At 36.6% G+C, this 17,945-nt stretch overlaps 1 protein-coding gene across 2 annotated transcripts; it reads left to right on the top strand.

The window, feature by feature from the left end:
- Window positions 1-6: 6 nt before the first annotated feature.
- Window positions 7-16,913, top strand: DBF4 (DBF4 zinc finger). Of its 2 annotated transcripts, none has more exons than XM_026841765.1 (12): window positions 7-144; window positions 2,491-2,666; window positions 5,384-5,568; window positions 6,749-6,797; window positions 7,343-7,412; window positions 7,548-7,620; window positions 9,098-9,129; window positions 9,397-9,442; window positions 11,208-11,339; window positions 13,907-14,024; window positions 14,355-14,479; window positions 15,681-16,913. In XM_026841765.1, exons 1-12 carry the CDS (start codon window positions 99-101, stop codon window positions 16,744-16,746), a joined length of 2,118 nt encoding a protein of 705 aa, XP_026697566.1. In that variant the 5' UTR covers window positions 7-98; the 3' UTR covers window positions 16,747-16,913. The 2 variants fall into 2 exon arrangements, with proteins under 2 accessions (XP_026697566.1, XP_026697567.1); XM_026841766.1 differs by having other exon boundaries at window positions 2,488-2,666; window positions 7,548-7,618; window positions 9,099-9,129; window positions 9,400-9,442; window positions 15,681-16,911.
- Window positions 16,914-17,945: the final 1,032 nt, after the last annotated feature.

Raw genomic sequence — 17,945 nt, 5'->3', positions numbered from 1 at the left:
CCCGGCGGGGGCTGCTGCTGCGTGCCGGGGCGCTTATAGGCTGTGCCGAACCGCGTAGGTATGTCGGCGGGGAGAGGGGGATGTGACGCCGCGGGAAGATGAAATCCAGCGCCGCGGAGGCCGCCGACAAAGGAGCGCGTCCCCGTAAGCGGCGGGTCTCTGGGGGATGGCCCGGGAGGGGAGCTGCCGCGCCTCGGCTTGGAGCGCGGGGTGGTCGGGGGGGTCCAGCCTTGCCCGCCGTCGGCAGGGTCGGTTTCAGCCGCGGCTTGGTGCCGGTGCCGCCTTCCTGGCGCTGGCTCTGAGCCCCCGCAGGCAGCTGGCTGCTGGGCGCGGGCCGCCCGCCTTTGCCAGGCTAGCGGGTAGGCACGCCTTGGGCTGGCTTTCCTAGTGCAGGACAACCGAAATAACCTTTGCGTCGTTTGGGGGATTAAACGTGAAAGTGTGTACCTGAAAAGGTAACAAAAGCTAGCTTGATCTGTTTTACAGGATGCTTGCAGTGCAAAAAAACTAGCAGCTGTGTTGAAATTCGTTAGCCCCCCGCCGTGCGAACTGCTCCACCCAGGCAGATCTTTGCTGGTATCAGGAGCATGCATGGAAGGCGCGTTAGGCCCAGGGTATTAAAATGCAGTTGCTTTACGGGAGAGACTCTTTACTGTTACTGCAGTACTGCTAATTCAGGCCCAACTTCTGATTATCCCAAAGAAGCTTAATGCGTATTTTTCAGTAGTAATTCCAGTATTTATTGTGTTCATTTTTGAGCTGCCCTGGCCATCATATATTTTGATTCCTGGTCATCTGGAATTTCACTCGCACACCTGATTATCTATGTTTAGATTCTGAATCAGTTATATTATCCTAAGCCTCCTCATTTTCCTATTTCTCTTAATTCTTTTGGTCTCTTAGGTTCTATAAAGCTGACCGCTGTTGCTCCTCTTATGTGTGTTCATAAACATTGCTTACAGAATCTTGCAGCATGAATTGTGGTTCAGCTCCCCGTCCCATCCAACACCATTTCAGGGAGGGGGAGCGTACATAAGAGGGACTGTTTTGCATCTTGGCTTTTTGTCTGAAGAGGCCTGCTCACTTCCTCTAGCAGCCCTCATGGTCTCTTTTGAGCTTCTCCAGAACAGAAGCAACTAGGAGCAGGGTAGTGTCAGTGGGGAAGAAAAAACAATGTAAGACTAACGATGTGCAAGTCTTAGATAATTCTGTCATTGGTGATATATGGATTCCTGTGGAAGTATGTAAAAACAGAAGGTATGATTAGTTTCACCTAATGATATTATCCTGGTTTCCAGCTGGTTAGCTACAGACACTTTGAGTTGCGTGTCATTTCTTTGCATTTAGGACCCCTCTTCCTAGTACTTGTGTAACCTCCCCTAGAAATCACATCTTAGTATCAACATTATGCTTTGGCCACAAGCTACACAGGATTGACCTGTTGCATAGAGAATCAATTCCTATTTTTTTAATTTTGTACCGAGTCCTAGTTTTGTCTAGGCTGTTTAGCCATTCTGTGTTCTTGATTTTGTACATCCCCTAAATCATATACTTTACAGACTGACAATATACAAGGCATTCTTCATGCCTTTGATCATCCTTGTTACTCTTTTGCAGGCTGTATTTAAGATGTGGCTGAGTCCTGCATTTATGAAGTGGTATTACAAAATGTTCCATTTTATTTTCTGTTTCTTAATAATTTCTAATTTTTTTATTTTTTGATTGCTGCTCAGTATTGTGCTGATGTTCTTGTAGCACTCCACCACACTTAATAAACATTTACTTTGCGAAATGAGGCTTATTTCTCACCCAGATGGAATTTTTTTATTTGCTTGTTTAAATGTCTAGTCCAACACTTAGGCCTGCGTGGATAGCTGTGTGTTGAGCATCAGAAAAGTTCATCAGTACAGTTTAATTGCTGTGTGTGTGGTTTTTTAGAGTAAAATTCACTGGGACAGAAAGAGTGGTCATAACTAGAGTGTTTCTGAACTTTAGGCTTAGTTTTCCTGCATCTCAGGTGGGTGCTCAAAATTCAGATAAATAGTAGGATCTAAGTGTTGTATTTTTTGGTGTTTCAGTTACTTTTGGCTGTTTTTTTGTTCTAATTATATGAATCCTTATTGGCTCAGATGAGTAAGAGATTCTGTTCTAAAATGGTGTTCTGGTGATTCTTGGTGACTGCAAGTATGTACTGTGGCACAGACGTATGCTAAACCGGGTGAGAAAATTGATGTCATTGTATAGCAACTGAAATTAAAAAGTCCATTTTAGAATATAATTTTAAGGAGAAACTTCTAAGGGCTGTATGTGATATTACTATTAATGTCAGTTTTTCACGTTTAACAGATAGCTATTATTTAAAAGTCTTAGATTGTGTAGAAGCTTGCCTTTCCATAATTTAGGAAGCTTCCTTTTTGAACAGGAAAAAAAAGTTCATAAAACAGAGTCCTGTTTAAATTGCTTTAAATTGCCTTTTCTTTTTTGCAGCAGATGGAATGCAAGCAAAACCAGAAAAGATAAGATCTTCTCTGAAGAATGTGAAAAAAGATACAGGAAAACCAGAGAAACTTAAGTATAAGCCACTCACTGGGAAGGTGTTTTACCTCGATATTCCATCAAATGTGATCTCTGAAAAAATAGGGAAGGACCTCAAAGAACTAGGAGGGGTAAGTTAATGAGCAGAGACCTTTATGAAACTACAAGAAAATCTATGCATGTGGAATGCCTTTTCCACATTCTTTGTGACTGCATTTTAATGTTATTTTTATTTTATATGTGACCTGATCTTATTTTTTGTTTGTCGTAATGTTTAATACAAACAATTAGCTTATTAACTAATTATTTTACCTTTTTTGCTAGAAGGTGCTTTGCTAATTGTAGCAAGTTATGATAAAGTTGTTTTCCGTTGATTATTCATTTGCTTAAAATTTTATCCAAATTTACTAAGTTTCATTGTTTGAGGTGATTTTTTTCCACTGCTTCTATGTTGACACTTACATGTTACAACTAAAGTTCTTCAGCTGAACCTGAAAGAGATTAGATAGTGCTTTGTATTCACTTGCTAAGTCGGTAACTTCAGTAAGTACTTTCTGCCAGTGTGTTAATGAGTATTTTTAAATACTCTTATTTAAATAATAAATTTTATAAGCGTCTTCCTACTTTTTTTTTTCCTAATTCTCTCTTCTGTATGGAAGAAACACTTTGCAAGCAAGTACAAGATGTCATACTAACAGACAAGCAGTGCAATTGTATGGTCCACTTTAAAGTTGAATATTTTTGAATTAGCGTAGAGGAATCTTGATGGTTAAAGTATTAAACACACTTTATCCACAGAAGCAAAAGGGATCTGCTTTAAATTGCTAGCTATTCTGAACGTTGCTTTGGCAATACTTCTTCAATACTATTGCCATTGTATTGAATGTATAGTATTTGGCAATACTACACCTCAGAGGAGTACTGAGCAGTTTTATGAAATTGATGCTTGTAAATCAAGATGCAGTCTGAAATGATAGCAGAGGCAAGGAATAGCAGTAACAGCGTTTCAAATTAAAGGCATCTCTTTACGTTTAGCATTAAATGACTGCACACTATCTTTTGTCTTTCTCTCTAAATCGAAGTTTTAGGAATTTATATGTGAAAAGTAAAGTTGCAAATCGAAGACTAAAACCAAAGTCTTTCTATTCTGAAGAGTATATGCCAAAATCTGAGGCGCCCAGTGCCCGCAAGATCGACTACCGTGTATTTCACTGTTACTTGTGTGGAGTGCCCACAGAAGTGCCTCCCTATCCCATTTCTATACCAGGTACATAGAGCGGAATTGGAAGGCACAATTTCAGGCTTGCTGCCCGTGTGAACTGTGCTTTCCATACTGATCAGTGGAGAAGAGGAAAATATTTTAACTTATGTAAACTAGCAAGAAATAACAAGGCAAATAGAGCTGATAATCATACAACAGTTGGTAATGAAAGACTGAAGGAACAAAACAGAAGAACATAAGCATAGGATAACCACATATTTTGTCTTGCTGAGTATGAAAATGTTATGAGTCTGCTTAAGTCTTCTACATTTTTGAGAAGTGTTATGAATGCTTGAGGTGTGAAACATGGTAATTATCCTGAGATATTAAATTTTTTGCTGGTTCTAAACTCAATAAATTTATAGCTTCTTCCAAACCGTAAACTATATTTGCATCCACGTGCCTTTAAGTTTAACTGAACACTTCTATGAAATTTCTGCTTCATAACATTATATAAACCATGGTTTTCTTTGAGTCATTCTGTTATTTCTCAATGCAGTGTTTGACTACTGTGTAGAAGGTATTACAGCTAGAGAGCTCAAAGAATTATAATCAAAACAAAGCAAAGGTCTTTTGATAGGAGTGATGGGCTGAGGCCAACTGCATGAGCTCCAATCCAAATGCCGGGGGCTGCCCTTGGGCCACAACAACCCCCAGCAGCGCTACAGGCTTGGGGAGGAGTGGCTGGAGAGCTGCCATTCAGAGAGGGACCTGGGGGTGCTGATTGACAGCTGGCTGAACAGGAGCCAGCAGTGTGCCCAGGTGGCCAAGAAGGCCAATGGCATCCTGGCTTGTGTCAGCAATAGCGTGGCCAGCAGGGACAGGGAAGGGATCTGAGCCCTGTACTCAGCACTGGTGAGGCCGCACCTCGATTCCTGTGTTAGTTTTGGGCCCTTCACTACAAAAAGCACATAGAGTTACTCGAACACGTCCAGAGAAGGGCTACAAAGCTGGTGCAGGGTCTGGAACACATGTCCTATGAGGAACGGCTGAGGGAACTGGGGGTGTTTAGTCTGGAGGAGGCTGAGGGGAGACCTTATCACCCTCTGCAACTATCTGAAAGGAAGCTGCAGAGAGCTGGGCTTGAGCCTCTTTAGCCTAGTAGAAAGCGACAGGACAAGAGGGAATGGCCTCAGGTTGCGTCAGGGAAAGTTCAGGCTAGATATTAGGAAGTATTTCTTTCCAGAATGGGTTGTTAGGCATTGGAATGGGCTGCCCAGGGAGGTGGTGGAGTCCCCATCCCTGGAGATGTTCAAGAGTAGGGTCGATTTAGAGCTTAAGGGTATGCTGTAGGTGGGAACTGTGCTAGGCAAACGGTTGGACTAGATGATCTCCAGGGTCCTTTCCAACGTAGATGATTCTGTGATAAAGATTACAAAATTAAGAAATTGAAATTAGAATTTGTGACTAGTAAGATGCTACTACATCTCAATTGTAATTGTCATCCAGATCTTAAGAAAATATTTTGTCGTTAATCCAATGTTTTTGAACTTAATTATTCTAGCTTTGTCATTTTTCTTTAAAGTATACAATGTAAAATTATTTATTGTCCTGAAATAATTACTTGCTTTATGTCTTTATCTTTAGAGAGTGGAGAGTTTTCTTAGTAAAGATATCAGCTATCTGGTGTCTAACAAAAAGGAGGCAAAATTTGCACCAACTCTTGGTCAGATTTCTCCTGTCCCTAGCCCAGAATCTGCACGTAATGGAGGAAATAGTTCACCTCATCCTAGCAACAGAAAAGATCGACATGATGGAAGTTCATTTAAGGTAGTAGATACAGTAACTTTCTTACTAGTAATACTGCAAAACAAGTACAGTCCAGGGGATGTGCTCTTATTATTTTTATTCTATTTTGTTTCCTAAAGATGGCAACCGTTCCTTGAGTGGATAAGGTGGTGTGGGATTTTTTTTTTGTTTGTTGGTGTTTTTTTTAACAGGTCAAACATACTTTTAAACTGCTTCAGGCTAACTTGTTAACTCCAATTAAGCAAGCTTTCAAAAACTAATTTTAAAAAGGAGCCTTTTCTGTAAATAAGCAAACTACACCAAAATCTATTCTAATATAGTGTGTCTGACTTTTAATTAATAACATTGACATTGTTATGTTTGACAGCTGGATCAATATGGATAGGCTTGCGATGGCACCCAGCAGTTCCTTTCTCTGTGGCCACATAGGCTATTAAAATCTGGCTGCTGTGATGTTGTTAGTGCAGATCTCTGCAGAAGCACTCTTTGATAGTAGTTCAAGGAAATAATTCAAATATTTAAAACAGTATGAAGTTTTTCTGAACTCTTTCTTAGAGGATCATGTTAATTGCAACAGTTAGTATCTGAATTTGTGCAGTCTTATGTGAAGTTGAGTCCTTTCAGAATACAGTTGGAAACAATTAGCTGTGCTATATACATGGTACTTATTCAGAAACATGACAGTGAGCCAGTCTGCAGGCTGGTCTTTGCATTGCATCAATGAGATCACCTCATTTTCCAAATAACCTAGGTGGGTAAAGGGTAGCTCACTGTGAATAAACAGCACTGGTGATAGAAAAGATGGAGATAAGACAGAGGCTATGATTATATTCATGACTGTTAGCTTAATTTGACACAAGTCCCACTGATGAAATCTCATATTTTGGCATGTGCTACTGGCTGCTTATTCGCGCCATCTATGTTGTTCCAGCACTAACATTGCTTCAGCTGTGCAGTGACCTGCTTTGGCTGAAGACGATTACTTGTTTGGGTCTTGTTTTTCTTTTTTCTTTTTTTCACACAGACTTTATCAACCTTGTGGGGAAGATGCAAATTAATGAAAGATAGCAGTACAGTGAAAAAAAGGAGACTATCATAGCTAAAATATGTATTTGTTAGCAACAATGTAAATTGTCTTACCTTTTGGTTTTTTTCGAAATGAGTTTTAACTTGCCACAAATGTGTTTCTTCTTTAACATAGACAGGTATGAGCAGAGGAAAATCCTTAGTTGAAAAAGCAATCAAAGAGCAGGTAAGCTGAGTAATCAACAAATTCATGCTTGAGAAATTGAATTTGCTCTTTTAGAAAACAAGCAGTAGTAAGGGTGGTCATAGTGGTCTAAGAGAGAAGTCCTTCCTGGAATGCTCAGGCAGAAGTTGAGTATTGCCTTAAGTACGACTGTCCGATCATGCTTTCTGGGTACTTAGTGAAAAATTGAAAGTCTGTGGAGTCTTATGACTAGTATTGTGATCTATCAGGATTGCTAATATAGCTAGCATTTGAGGGGTGCTTGTGAAGTTAAACTAGATGTATAAAATCACTGTCTTCAAATCTTACTATAAAATGCGACAGCAGAACAATTTTGGCTTTATGAAAGGTTAAATATAATCTTGATGATGAAGTGCTGATACGGAGATGGAAAAGTCAGTTAAGGAGAATGATAGTCTTTTCGCAAGAAGCAAAGCACCTGCATTTCGATCTCAGCTTTAATATTAAATGTTGTAATATATTTGTAATTATTTTACATAATCTACTATGTATTGCCTAAAATTATTAATATAATTTATTGTTTGCAGGACTTAATCCCCTCTGGTAGTATACTATCCAATGCTTTGAGTTGGGGAGTGAAGGTACTTCATATTGATGGTAAATATTTTTGTTTGATGAAGCCTAACTTGAACTTGTAACATTAATTATTCTTTTGTTTAATTCAAAATATTAAAAATTACATCAAACATACAAAAATAAACACACGAGTATAATTCTCCCTCTCTTTGCCAGATGTTAAGAATTACATAGAACAAAAGAAGAAGGAGCTCTACCTCATCAAAAAAGCAAACTCTTTTAAAGATGTAAGTGGCTCTTTGTTGTTTGTGAAAATGCAATTTATTTAATTACTGTGAGAAAACACAGGTGTACTAAATAATACCTACTGTGAAGCTTACAGATTTTACTTTATTAAAGTCTTGTTTAAGTTCAGCTTTTCAGACCAGTATGTTTTATAAATTGATGTAAAAACCATCTTTGAAAAATAGAAAGTATTAGCTGTACATTTTACCATTAAAAAATAAATTCCATAGTAGCATTGACAAAATAATGTGTAGACCTTTGCTCTTGTAAAGGATATCTAAGAATCAGTAGTACTGAACTGTCTGAAATTTCCATTCTGCCTGCCACAAAAATAATAAAATTAAAAAAAAAAAAAAAAGTAGCTTGGTTTTAGTATGATGTAGATTGTGGTTAAGTAGCCTTGTATAATTTTCCCTGTGGCAAAGTTGTTAGAAATTATTTCCTTTTGATGGACCATTTTGAAGAATCACAATTACATTTTCTGAAGAAGGTGTGTTTAAGGAATCTGTCAGTTGCTCAACTTGGCATTTTGCCCTTCCTAGTCTTTTAGAGAACTAGCATAAAGCATCTTTGAGCTATTCTGCCAATAATGTGTGGTTGGCATGTGAAAATCCCGATTTCTCCAGGTTTTAGTGTATGATATTGAAACTGTTCTAGCTGCTTGTGTACTCTTCTCTGCAGTTGCTCTGTAATGTATATTAAACATGTGAAGTTGTACAGTTATCTAGTCCAGGCCGGGATCTGTGATAATAAGTAAATGGAAACATACCATCTAGTCTATGTTATGTTGTTTTGGAATGCAGTATTGGTATTGGCTAACTACTGAGGCCACATCAGATCTTCTGCTAAATCATCAGTGTGTCTGTTCATGGATAGCAGGGTGGAGTTTTTGTGCAAGGAGCATAAAATACATGGCTTTACTTTAACTAGAATCAATTAGAGCTAATAGCTCATGCTTGAATGTAGACTTTACTCTTTTCCAAAGGGAAAATACTCTTTTTAATTTTCATCTTCATTGCTAAAACTCCATTCAAATCAGAAGAATTGTTTTAGTTGGAGAATGTTGGTAGCTGCAGTTTTTGGTGGCATTTTACAGTGTTAATAAGCATTTATAAAGTGTTGTAAAAATGTTACCATATTTAAGTATCAACTTTCAACCATCGCAAGATATTTTGGGAGAGGACAGAGACTAAGTTTACAAATTTAACTTTGTGAATTTTTTGTTTGGTTTTGCTTTTAGGAAAAATTGACATGTCTCAAGGAGAACACTTTTTGTAGTGTAGAAATAAATATTTGTGAAACGTGTCACCATATTTCTGAGGTACTAATGAGCTTAGTTTCTGACAAAATTTATCATGACTGTGTATGAAGTTGTGATTAACACAGGGCAACCCTCATAACTTAAAATTAGCTATAGCTAAATCTTTAAGTAAAATGCAGAATAATATCCACAGAGATTTTATACCTTTTCTTTTTTTTTAGGGAAAAGAAGTTACTGCTCAGAAGTCAAGAAGTAAGTACTTCAATATTTGTAGAGGTTTCTGGTTTGCTTTATTTTCTGAATGCTTAAAAATGCACTCCTGTTCTCATCTGGTCAAGCGTGCTGTATTCTAATTTGGACGTCTAAGAAAAGCATGTAGGAAAAATTAATGGAAATAGTTTGTCAAAACATGTACATAATGAGTTCTAAAATAATTCCTGCTTATTTATTCTGCTACTGGAGTAACTTGCTTGAATGAAGAAAAGTATTTATCTTAATTTTCTTTTTCCCCCCTTTGAGCAGGTAGACTGAAATATCCATTTGTCAAGGTGGAAGATCGAAGTCGGTAAGTGTTCTCTTCACGCATTCAATAATGCGTCTCTCAACCTGAGTAATTCAGAAACATTTAATATGCCTTGAGGAAGTGGCCTTCAGATTTCAATTTCCTTTGACTTCCTGACTTCAGATGGCAAGCATACTGTTCTCTTATAATATACAAAGTTTTTATCTCTGCATGCTCTGGGTATAGGTATCTATGTTTAGCCACTGATTGAGAATGAGCTAGTATAGTAGGGAATATTTGTAGTAGGTAATGGAACTGGCAAGTTAATATGTAGCTCCAGTTTGTATAGATCATGAGAGTGGGTTCTCTGAGCTACTTTCTACCAAGGGCCATATGAATGAAAAGGAAATCCAGAAGCTTCGAACCTTGACATCTTTTCTTGGATCCAAATCCCGTAGCCCAAAAGGCCGATAAAATTTTGTATGCTATATTTCAGGCCTGTAGTCTCAACTCAGTGACATTCATCTCCTGCAGATACTGTTTAGATGTAAGGAAAGGAAAGTTGTTATAGTTAAAATTATCCTTTGAAATTAGTTTTAATTTCCTGTTCAACCATTTCTTTTTAAAAGGAAAAAGATGCCTATTAATCAGATTTCAGCATCCCTAGTAGCATCAAATCTGATACTTCAGCCTTTAAAATTTTTGCATCTTTCTGGTCGTATAATCAATCAGACCTGTTTCTGTAAGGAAATACCAGTTTGCCAGAAGTTGAGAGAAAAATGGATTACAAAAAAAGTGCAGTTCTGCACAGTATGTTTTGCACCTTTAAATTCTTAATTAACTTCTGCTTTGTGATAATGCTTATAAGTTCCAAATCTTTGACCTGATTTATTTGACACTTTGCTGAATTAAAAAAAGGTACTTAAACCTGGTCTTACACTGTGAGTTGTAATGGGTATGAGGGATGTGAGGATAGTGGGGACAATTGGACAAACACAGTTGTGAGTACATGAAATTTGTATATAAACGTGTGAATTGGACTTCTGAATGTAGTGGGGTACTAAACACTTGAAACATTTAAATGTCTGTGTAGCATAAGCAATGCTTTTTAATGTTTATGCAACATGAATAACAGTTTGGAAGCAGAAAAAGATGCTTAGCCTAATATGTTTTTCAGAGTTGCTTTTTTCCTTCTGCCTGGATAGCTTATAATAGTAATGTGGGGGAAAAAAATCAGACTGAATTCTGGCATCAGCATTTCAGTCAAATGATTCAGTATGTGAACTTTTGGTATGCCCTATTTTAAATGGTTTTAATATACTCAGAGCACTGGTACAGTTGCTAGTTCTGATATCTCTTAAGTACAATGGTGTACAGGAGAACTATGTTTCTCGAAAATGAAAAGGTCAGATTTTATATTTTGAATGATGAATTAAAATTTGTCAAAAAGGAAGAAAACGGTAAAATGGAAAAAAATAAAATTCCTTAGATGTTAGGAACTTCTGTAGCTGCTTCTCAAGAACACAGATGCACCATTATCCAAATTGTTCTTAGCTTTATTGGTTCCCAACTCAACAATAGACATGAAAGCCATACCCTGGGAAATGTGTAAGACAGCTATAGAAACTCAAAGCAAATCTATTTTGAGAAAAGTATCTACTTTATAAGAAAGAAGGACAGAATGACTTACTACAGGATGTGGGTCTGCTTAGCATTCTGTGTATGTTATGTGTAAAGAATATATATAAAAGGAATGCTTTTTCAAGATTTGTGCTATAAACCTCTTCCATTTCTGATGGTTCTAATGCACTTGTTTTGTCTAATACAGCAACTACCGACCATTTTATCTGCAGTTACCCAGTTTTCCGGTTCTGAACTACTGTGTTCCAAAACCATGTAGTCCATTTGAGGTGGATAAGAAGCATCCTTCTGGTCAAAAGCAAATTCAGTCTAAGCAAAGGTTTGTTGAAAACTTATTATTGAGGTGTGGATAGAGGAGAGGGCAGTTCTCTTAAATTCTAAAGTAATTGTTTTCTGAAATAATTGCTCTGCTTCTAATTTCATGTGATATTTAATACTAATAGCTGTGTCTTAGCTCATGTATTTCCTGCACTGTAACTGTTGGTGTCTGTCTATCTTTCCATACCCTCTTTATCCTGTCTTTAGTCCTTTTTTTTGGACATACAGATGTATACATCCAAAAATGCGGCCTTCTCCTATCACTGTGGGTCAGCATAAGATATTTTTTTCCTTTCTGCCACTGGTTTCTTCTTTGCCTTCATCTGGAATGCCATCCAGTAAGTATTTTACAGGAAGTGGATTTCTTAAGACTTCTGATATTTGTCAGTATAATGCCAAAGTAGGCAGCTAAAAATTTTTAGAACAGTGATACTCAATAACAGTGCAAAATCATTGTTAAAGAGTACACATTGTTGATAAAGTCTAATTCCTAGAAATTAGATTCTGCAGGTACTGCTTCAGCTCTTCAGAGATGAAAAGTAGATGCCATCTGCCCAGTAGAATGGCAATTGGTCTCACAGCAAGTGTTTATATGATACATTTTGGCATTCAGGCTCTATTGGAGCACTTCAGATGCAGTTAGAACTTTTGGTAATTCGATTTTATGATTTGAAACTACTTAGTCTTAATTATCTGGTTTTTGGTGAATGAAACGATTGTTTTGAATTTCTTCTACCTAGCATATCTGGAGTATTAATGATTCTTTTACTGACCTCTAAAACTGATTCACATGAGAGACTGAATATATTTAGGTGAAAGGTAGCTTTGCTATACGTGGAACTTTCTGTGTCTAGTAACTTTTACTGCTTTTCTGTCCCTGGGTCTAAGACTTATTTAGGTTTTCTTTATATAATAGCTTCTGTTCAGTCTTTCACCATTATAGTGCTGGAGGTTTTCAGCTGATGTTGACATGATGAAAAAAAAAATCATTTTTGTGGGTTATTTTTTTTTTAAATTGCAATGAATGTAGCAGTGTAATGAAAAAGCAAAGCGACTATCATACAGTAGTAACCCTTGCAATAATAAGGCAATATCTGATGGTGTGTCTTCAGAGGGGGTTAGAAAGGCCCATTCTTTTTAAAGCATTAAAAAAAGTCAGTATTATTTTCATGTATATGGATTAAGGAATATGATATATTGAAAATTTCAGGAGTTATGTTTGAATATTTAATCTTTCAGGTTGGCACATAAGAGATATTTAGGTGGGAGATTATTTCATACTCGGCAGCTAAATGTGAGGAATGTCAGTTTTGGGAGGGAAAGGGGAGTGCTTCCTTGTTTTATCTTCATCTGGGAGAAAAACTTGTTGAAGTTGTCAGTGCTGCTTCTGCACTGGGCAAGACCTGCAAACATTATTTAATCTTCAGATGATAAATTCTGTTGCTTATATCCTGCTTACTGGTTCTCTGTGACTTTTACAGTTCTAAAGAGGGAAGGTGAAGGGTTAGTCTAGTAGGAAAAGTACACAGTTAGATGGATCCTGTCCTGTGAAACCCAACAAATACTGGGGCAGGTGTTTACTGGTTTAGACTTGTTGACTGGAAGCAGTTGTTGAAAGCAGTGCACCCTTATGCTGAACAATGCATTGCAATCTAAGTTAGAGATTTTTTTCAGGACAGGTTTTTTGATGTAAAGCCCTGAGTTTACATCTGTGCAGATACTTGAAGTCTGTCAGAATGTTTTTTGGCTAGACAGGGAGATGGCACTGTTCCTCTGAAGTAAAAGGGAAGAAGAGATGGATGGTTTTGCTTTTCCGCTAGCATATCATCCTTAGGTGTTTTAATAGTGAATTGCAGCAAACAGTAGCTCCCCTCAGATGAGGACTCTGAAGGTCATGGAGCAGCTATTGAAAACCTCTTCATGTTTTAATCTCCAGGAAGAACTTGAGGTTCTGTTCCTCTTATTTCCACTTATCCTGTACCTAGAAAAGCAGAACAACATGGCATTTGGTCAGCATATTCATAACCTATGTATAACCAACAAATATGACTGTTACTAACTTTTACCAAAGAATGAGGTCACCAAATGTTTTTGCTGCATCAACAAGTGTTTTCTTGGTATCAAAAGTGCTGACAGTCGAGATGCTAGAAGGCTTTTTTCTTTTTTTCTAGTTTTGAATTTATCAAAACCTTTTCTTTTACCAGCTATGCATAAAAATTTCATATATCTTTGGATTTGTCAAATGAGATTATTTTTTTTTATTTAGCAATTTTGCATTGTTTATTTTGAGTCAGTGATAGTAGTACATCTGTACTAACCTGGATGTTTTATGCTCACATACAGTTCCACTGGGTCTGCCTGTTGTCTTGCAGTAGATATATTTTTTTTATTAATGCATAATTTTTCTCTTTTTTTTTTCCTAAGTATCGACTAACACAGTGTAAATAGTTTGAGGGGAAATAAAGTGGGGTTTTGTATTTTTTTGTAAGTAAGAATGAACATACTGTGAGAGGCAAGTATAGAGCTCAGCTCCATATTTGAGACTTAATAATATATCTTTTCTGTTAGTAGAAACAAAATAAATAGTGACAAGGACTGTGAAACTCCTGTTCAGCTCCCTCAGAAGGACAAAAAAAAGAGAGGATACTGTGAATGTTGTGGGAAGAAATATGAAGATCTGCAAACAGTATGTGAAATGTCAAGTACATGCTTTGATACAGTCATATGTCTTAAATGTGATATTAACAGTGGTTTCTACTTGCAAGTTAAATGTATTTTTTATCTTAAGAGATTTTTCTCTATATATTTCCTAAAATGCAGCAAGTGGGTATTTTTTTTCCCCTGTACATTTTAATTCTTGATTGCTGCTTCAATGTATGATAGCTGAAGGCACTATTAGTACATGTCTGAAACGCTGGTAATAAATTAATGATATTTATTTACTGCTCCATATCACACTGTTGACTTGTATGTTTGTATCTGTACTATTAGATTTATGTTTTTTCTTTAATTCTAGCATCTTGAAAGTGAACAGCACCAAAATTTTGCACAAAGTACACAGTATCAAGTTGTGGATGATATAATCTCAAAGTTTGTTTATGACTTTGTTGAATACAAAGATGATGCAAAAAAAATAAAAAGGTAAGTTACATGCTTGAAATTTTAAAGACTCAGAGTTAAGACAGTGAACAAAAAGATACTTCTGCAGTTCTGGATCTGATACAGGATAAATTAGTATTGTTTCAGTCTGAAATAAATCACTGAAATTTGAGATGAAGTTGTGCCTGGCAAATCACTTCTATAAGGTAGAAATTAGAGAAAAAAACCCTAAAAGTGCAGATGGCATCACAGGAAAATGAGAGTGAAAGGAATTGCCAAAAGTTGTCCTACCTATCCTTCAGCTTCAGAAAAGGAAGATCTACTGTGCTAAAGTATTGCTGACAGAAGGACAGCAATGTCTGAACATCTTGCTCTAAAAACTTTCTATCATTCTTAGTAGGCTAAGAACAGCATTTGATATCTTCCTCAATCAATCTGATCTCCTCCCTACCAGTGGAAAAACTTTTCCTAGTCTAAGCAAGATCTTCCTGTCTATCTGTACTCTAACCCCTTAGTTTCTGTCCTGCCTGTGCTGGACAAAAAATGAAGATTTTCCTTTCTTCTTCATAGCTCAAAATCTTAAATGGGCAAGAAAGACTTGTTTCATGTCTTGGACTGTAGGCACCAGTGTCTTCATTACTTGGAACAGTAACTGTTCAAGATTGCTCTGATTTTTTGCAAATGAGTTGGGAGATAAGGAATAGCTTTCTTGTTTATTTAACAACAACAACAAAAAAGAAGAAATAAAGATATTCTTAGAGAAATCAAAGGAAATGCAAATAGAGTCAAAACAACTGATAGCCTAATGAAGGCAACCCTTTATTCCTTTTTGATTTAAAAAGAGTGGTTAGGTTTGAAATACTATGTCAAGAAAATCATACATGATTATTCTAATTGTGTGTGTATATATATCATAGAAAGTTTGTAAGTATTTATAGTCATTGCATTATATTAATTAACTTCTTTTGATCTTAATACCACTGTGAATTGAGATTTACTGAAATACTAGACTACTTTGTGTATTTTAAAAACAATTTTATGAGCTGTAGAAACCAATAACAAAACATCAAATTCAAATATAAGACACTGTTCCTGTAGAAGTAGTGTGGTGTTACCCTAAATATATCTTTCCTTTAAAAATGAAAATTGCTTTGTTGGTTTGTTTTTCTAGAATTGGTTGCATATGGGGTGGTTACCCATGTTTTTTTCAAGTGTTTGTTAATTTTAAACAATTTCATTGCAGGACAAAATGTAGTACAGGATATTTTTCTCCTATTATTGGAAAGATAACTAGACCAGATGAGCTGAAAGAACGACTGAAAAAGCAACGCATTTCATTGAAAAGTTACTCATGGAAGGATACAGCAATGCGGTCACTCAAACTGGATCGCCAGCCTGCAGAAATACAACCAAATTGTTTGCCAATACCTACCCCTATTTCTGGATCTGTCTGTTCAGTTCTTTATCGTCACCTGTCACAACCTTTGGAACCGAAAAGTATGTTCAGAAATAATGATGCAAATGCTAAAACTGATTGCTCCTGTGCTGCAAACATAAGAGAAACTGTTGTATCATCAAATTTCATACAACCACCTCATCAGAAAGATGACAAAGCATACACAGAAAACTTGTCGCAAGTTTATGAGCCATTCAGTAAAGAAATACGGGAACCAGAAGTAGATAAAAAGAATTTACAGTGTTTTCGGGAAGGCACGCGTACTTTTTTTTCTCATACTCAAGATACAGATTTTAGTGAAAAAGACACAAACCTTTCACAGGCAAAACGAAAATTAAATAATGCAGTAGTTCTACCAGCAAAGTGTTTGAAAAAAACAGATGCCAATCCCACATTTGTCAAGAAACATTGTGATTTATATGATAGTCATCAACTGATGCAGCACAGCGTCGTTCTGGAGGCTGAGGTATCTGATACTGCTATAAACAAAGAACTTAATGAATTGGCTGCCAGCACTGTGCACAATTCACCGTCTGGAAAGCTGCACAGAAAAGTGAAGCTTTATTTGGGAAGAAATAAGAGAGAAACCTGGAAACAGAATAGAGAGTTATGCATAAAGTATACAGATAGGCCGACTGTTCCTGAAGAGAAGAGAAGTTCTTGTAGCTCACCAGTACAGGCCCTACTGGAATTATTTCAGACAAGTGAAAGAAACTCAGAATTTGGAGGTTTTTCAAGTTACCCTGAGAACAAAGGTTCAACTAGCATAAAAGATATATGGGAAGGGCAGAATACAAATGTTGTGTGGTCATTATTTTCCTCTTCATCCTCATCCCCATTTGTTGGATTTTAATGCTGCTTTATTTAATATGATTTTTCAAGTAAACTTACAGATTTAAGATTTTATTCATGGAGACTTTAATTACTGTATTATATGTACAGATGGTTTGGTTTTCAAGTTTTTAATGCAAGAACTTCTGTATATGTAAATATGGAAAATAAAACTTGAGTTCTTTTTTGTTTGTTTGCTTTTCTTAAAAGGAACTGCTTTATCACAGCTCGTAAAAGGCTCTGACCCCAGATTTGGGGTTAAATTAATTGCTAGGTGAAACCAGTAAGTATGATGTAGCCGAATTTCGATAGAATAACTTTCTACAATCATTGATTATGGTGCATTCTAAATAACCACACTATAAAGAACTGGATGCTTCATTGTAAATAAGGTAGTCCATTACTTATGGACTGCTGCTGTTTTCTCTTCCTATTCCTTCTGCTGCTGCTTTATTAGAGAATAAAAAAAAAATAATTTATTTGCTTTCCTAATATTTCTTCTGCTGAAATTGTCTTGGGGAACCTATGTACTCACAAAGAAATAGGATTAGGAAAGCATGTATTATTTTTTGGCTACTCTGTCATAATTTATTTTTAGACAAAAAGTAGCTGTATTGTGTATTTCAGTGCATAGGAAAGGGGTAGATGTATACTTAAAATTTTTCTTTAAAAAAACCCAAACAGAACAACAATGGAGCAGCAACAAGGACAGCAACCAAATAGGTTGCTGATTGGTTTGTGATTGACCAAGTTATTTGTTTGATTTTTCTTTCAGAGTGACCAGCCTGTCTGACTAGCTTACTCAGAGGCACAGTGAAAGACCCAAGTGAAAACTGGGAAAACTTTTAATACTTAGTATCTTTACTAGACCTGATCTCTTTCAGAATTTCTGTATCTGTAAATTGGTGCAGGGCCCGAGTATGGAAATATAGGAGGTAATTACAAATCTTTATTAATAACTGTAAGTGCCTTGAAGTCTCATAAGAGATCTAAACCAGCAGAAATTACTCTTTGTTAATTTTTGCATAAATTACTTGTTTGCATTTTTATCTCTTGCCCATTTGATATTCTCAAACTGAACTCTTGTCAGTGTTCTTATGATCAAAGTGCTTTTAGTCATTGGGTACTTACTGTCTGTCCTTTACAGGATAGCTTCTATGAGGGGTAGGTAAAGCTTTTGGTGTGCAGGAATGGGTGAGGAGAATTCCTTTCCTTTAAAGA

This window comes from Athene cunicularia (assembly GCF_003259725.1).
Source record: "Athene cunicularia isolate RWA chromosome 2 unlocalized genomic scaffold, athCun1 chr2_part1, whole genome shotgun sequence".
Lineage (NCBI taxonomy): Eukaryota > Metazoa > Chordata > Aves > Strigiformes > Strigidae > Athene > Athene cunicularia.
Note: the sequence above shows the minus strand (reverse complement) of the source record. Positions and strands in the feature narration are given on the sequence as shown.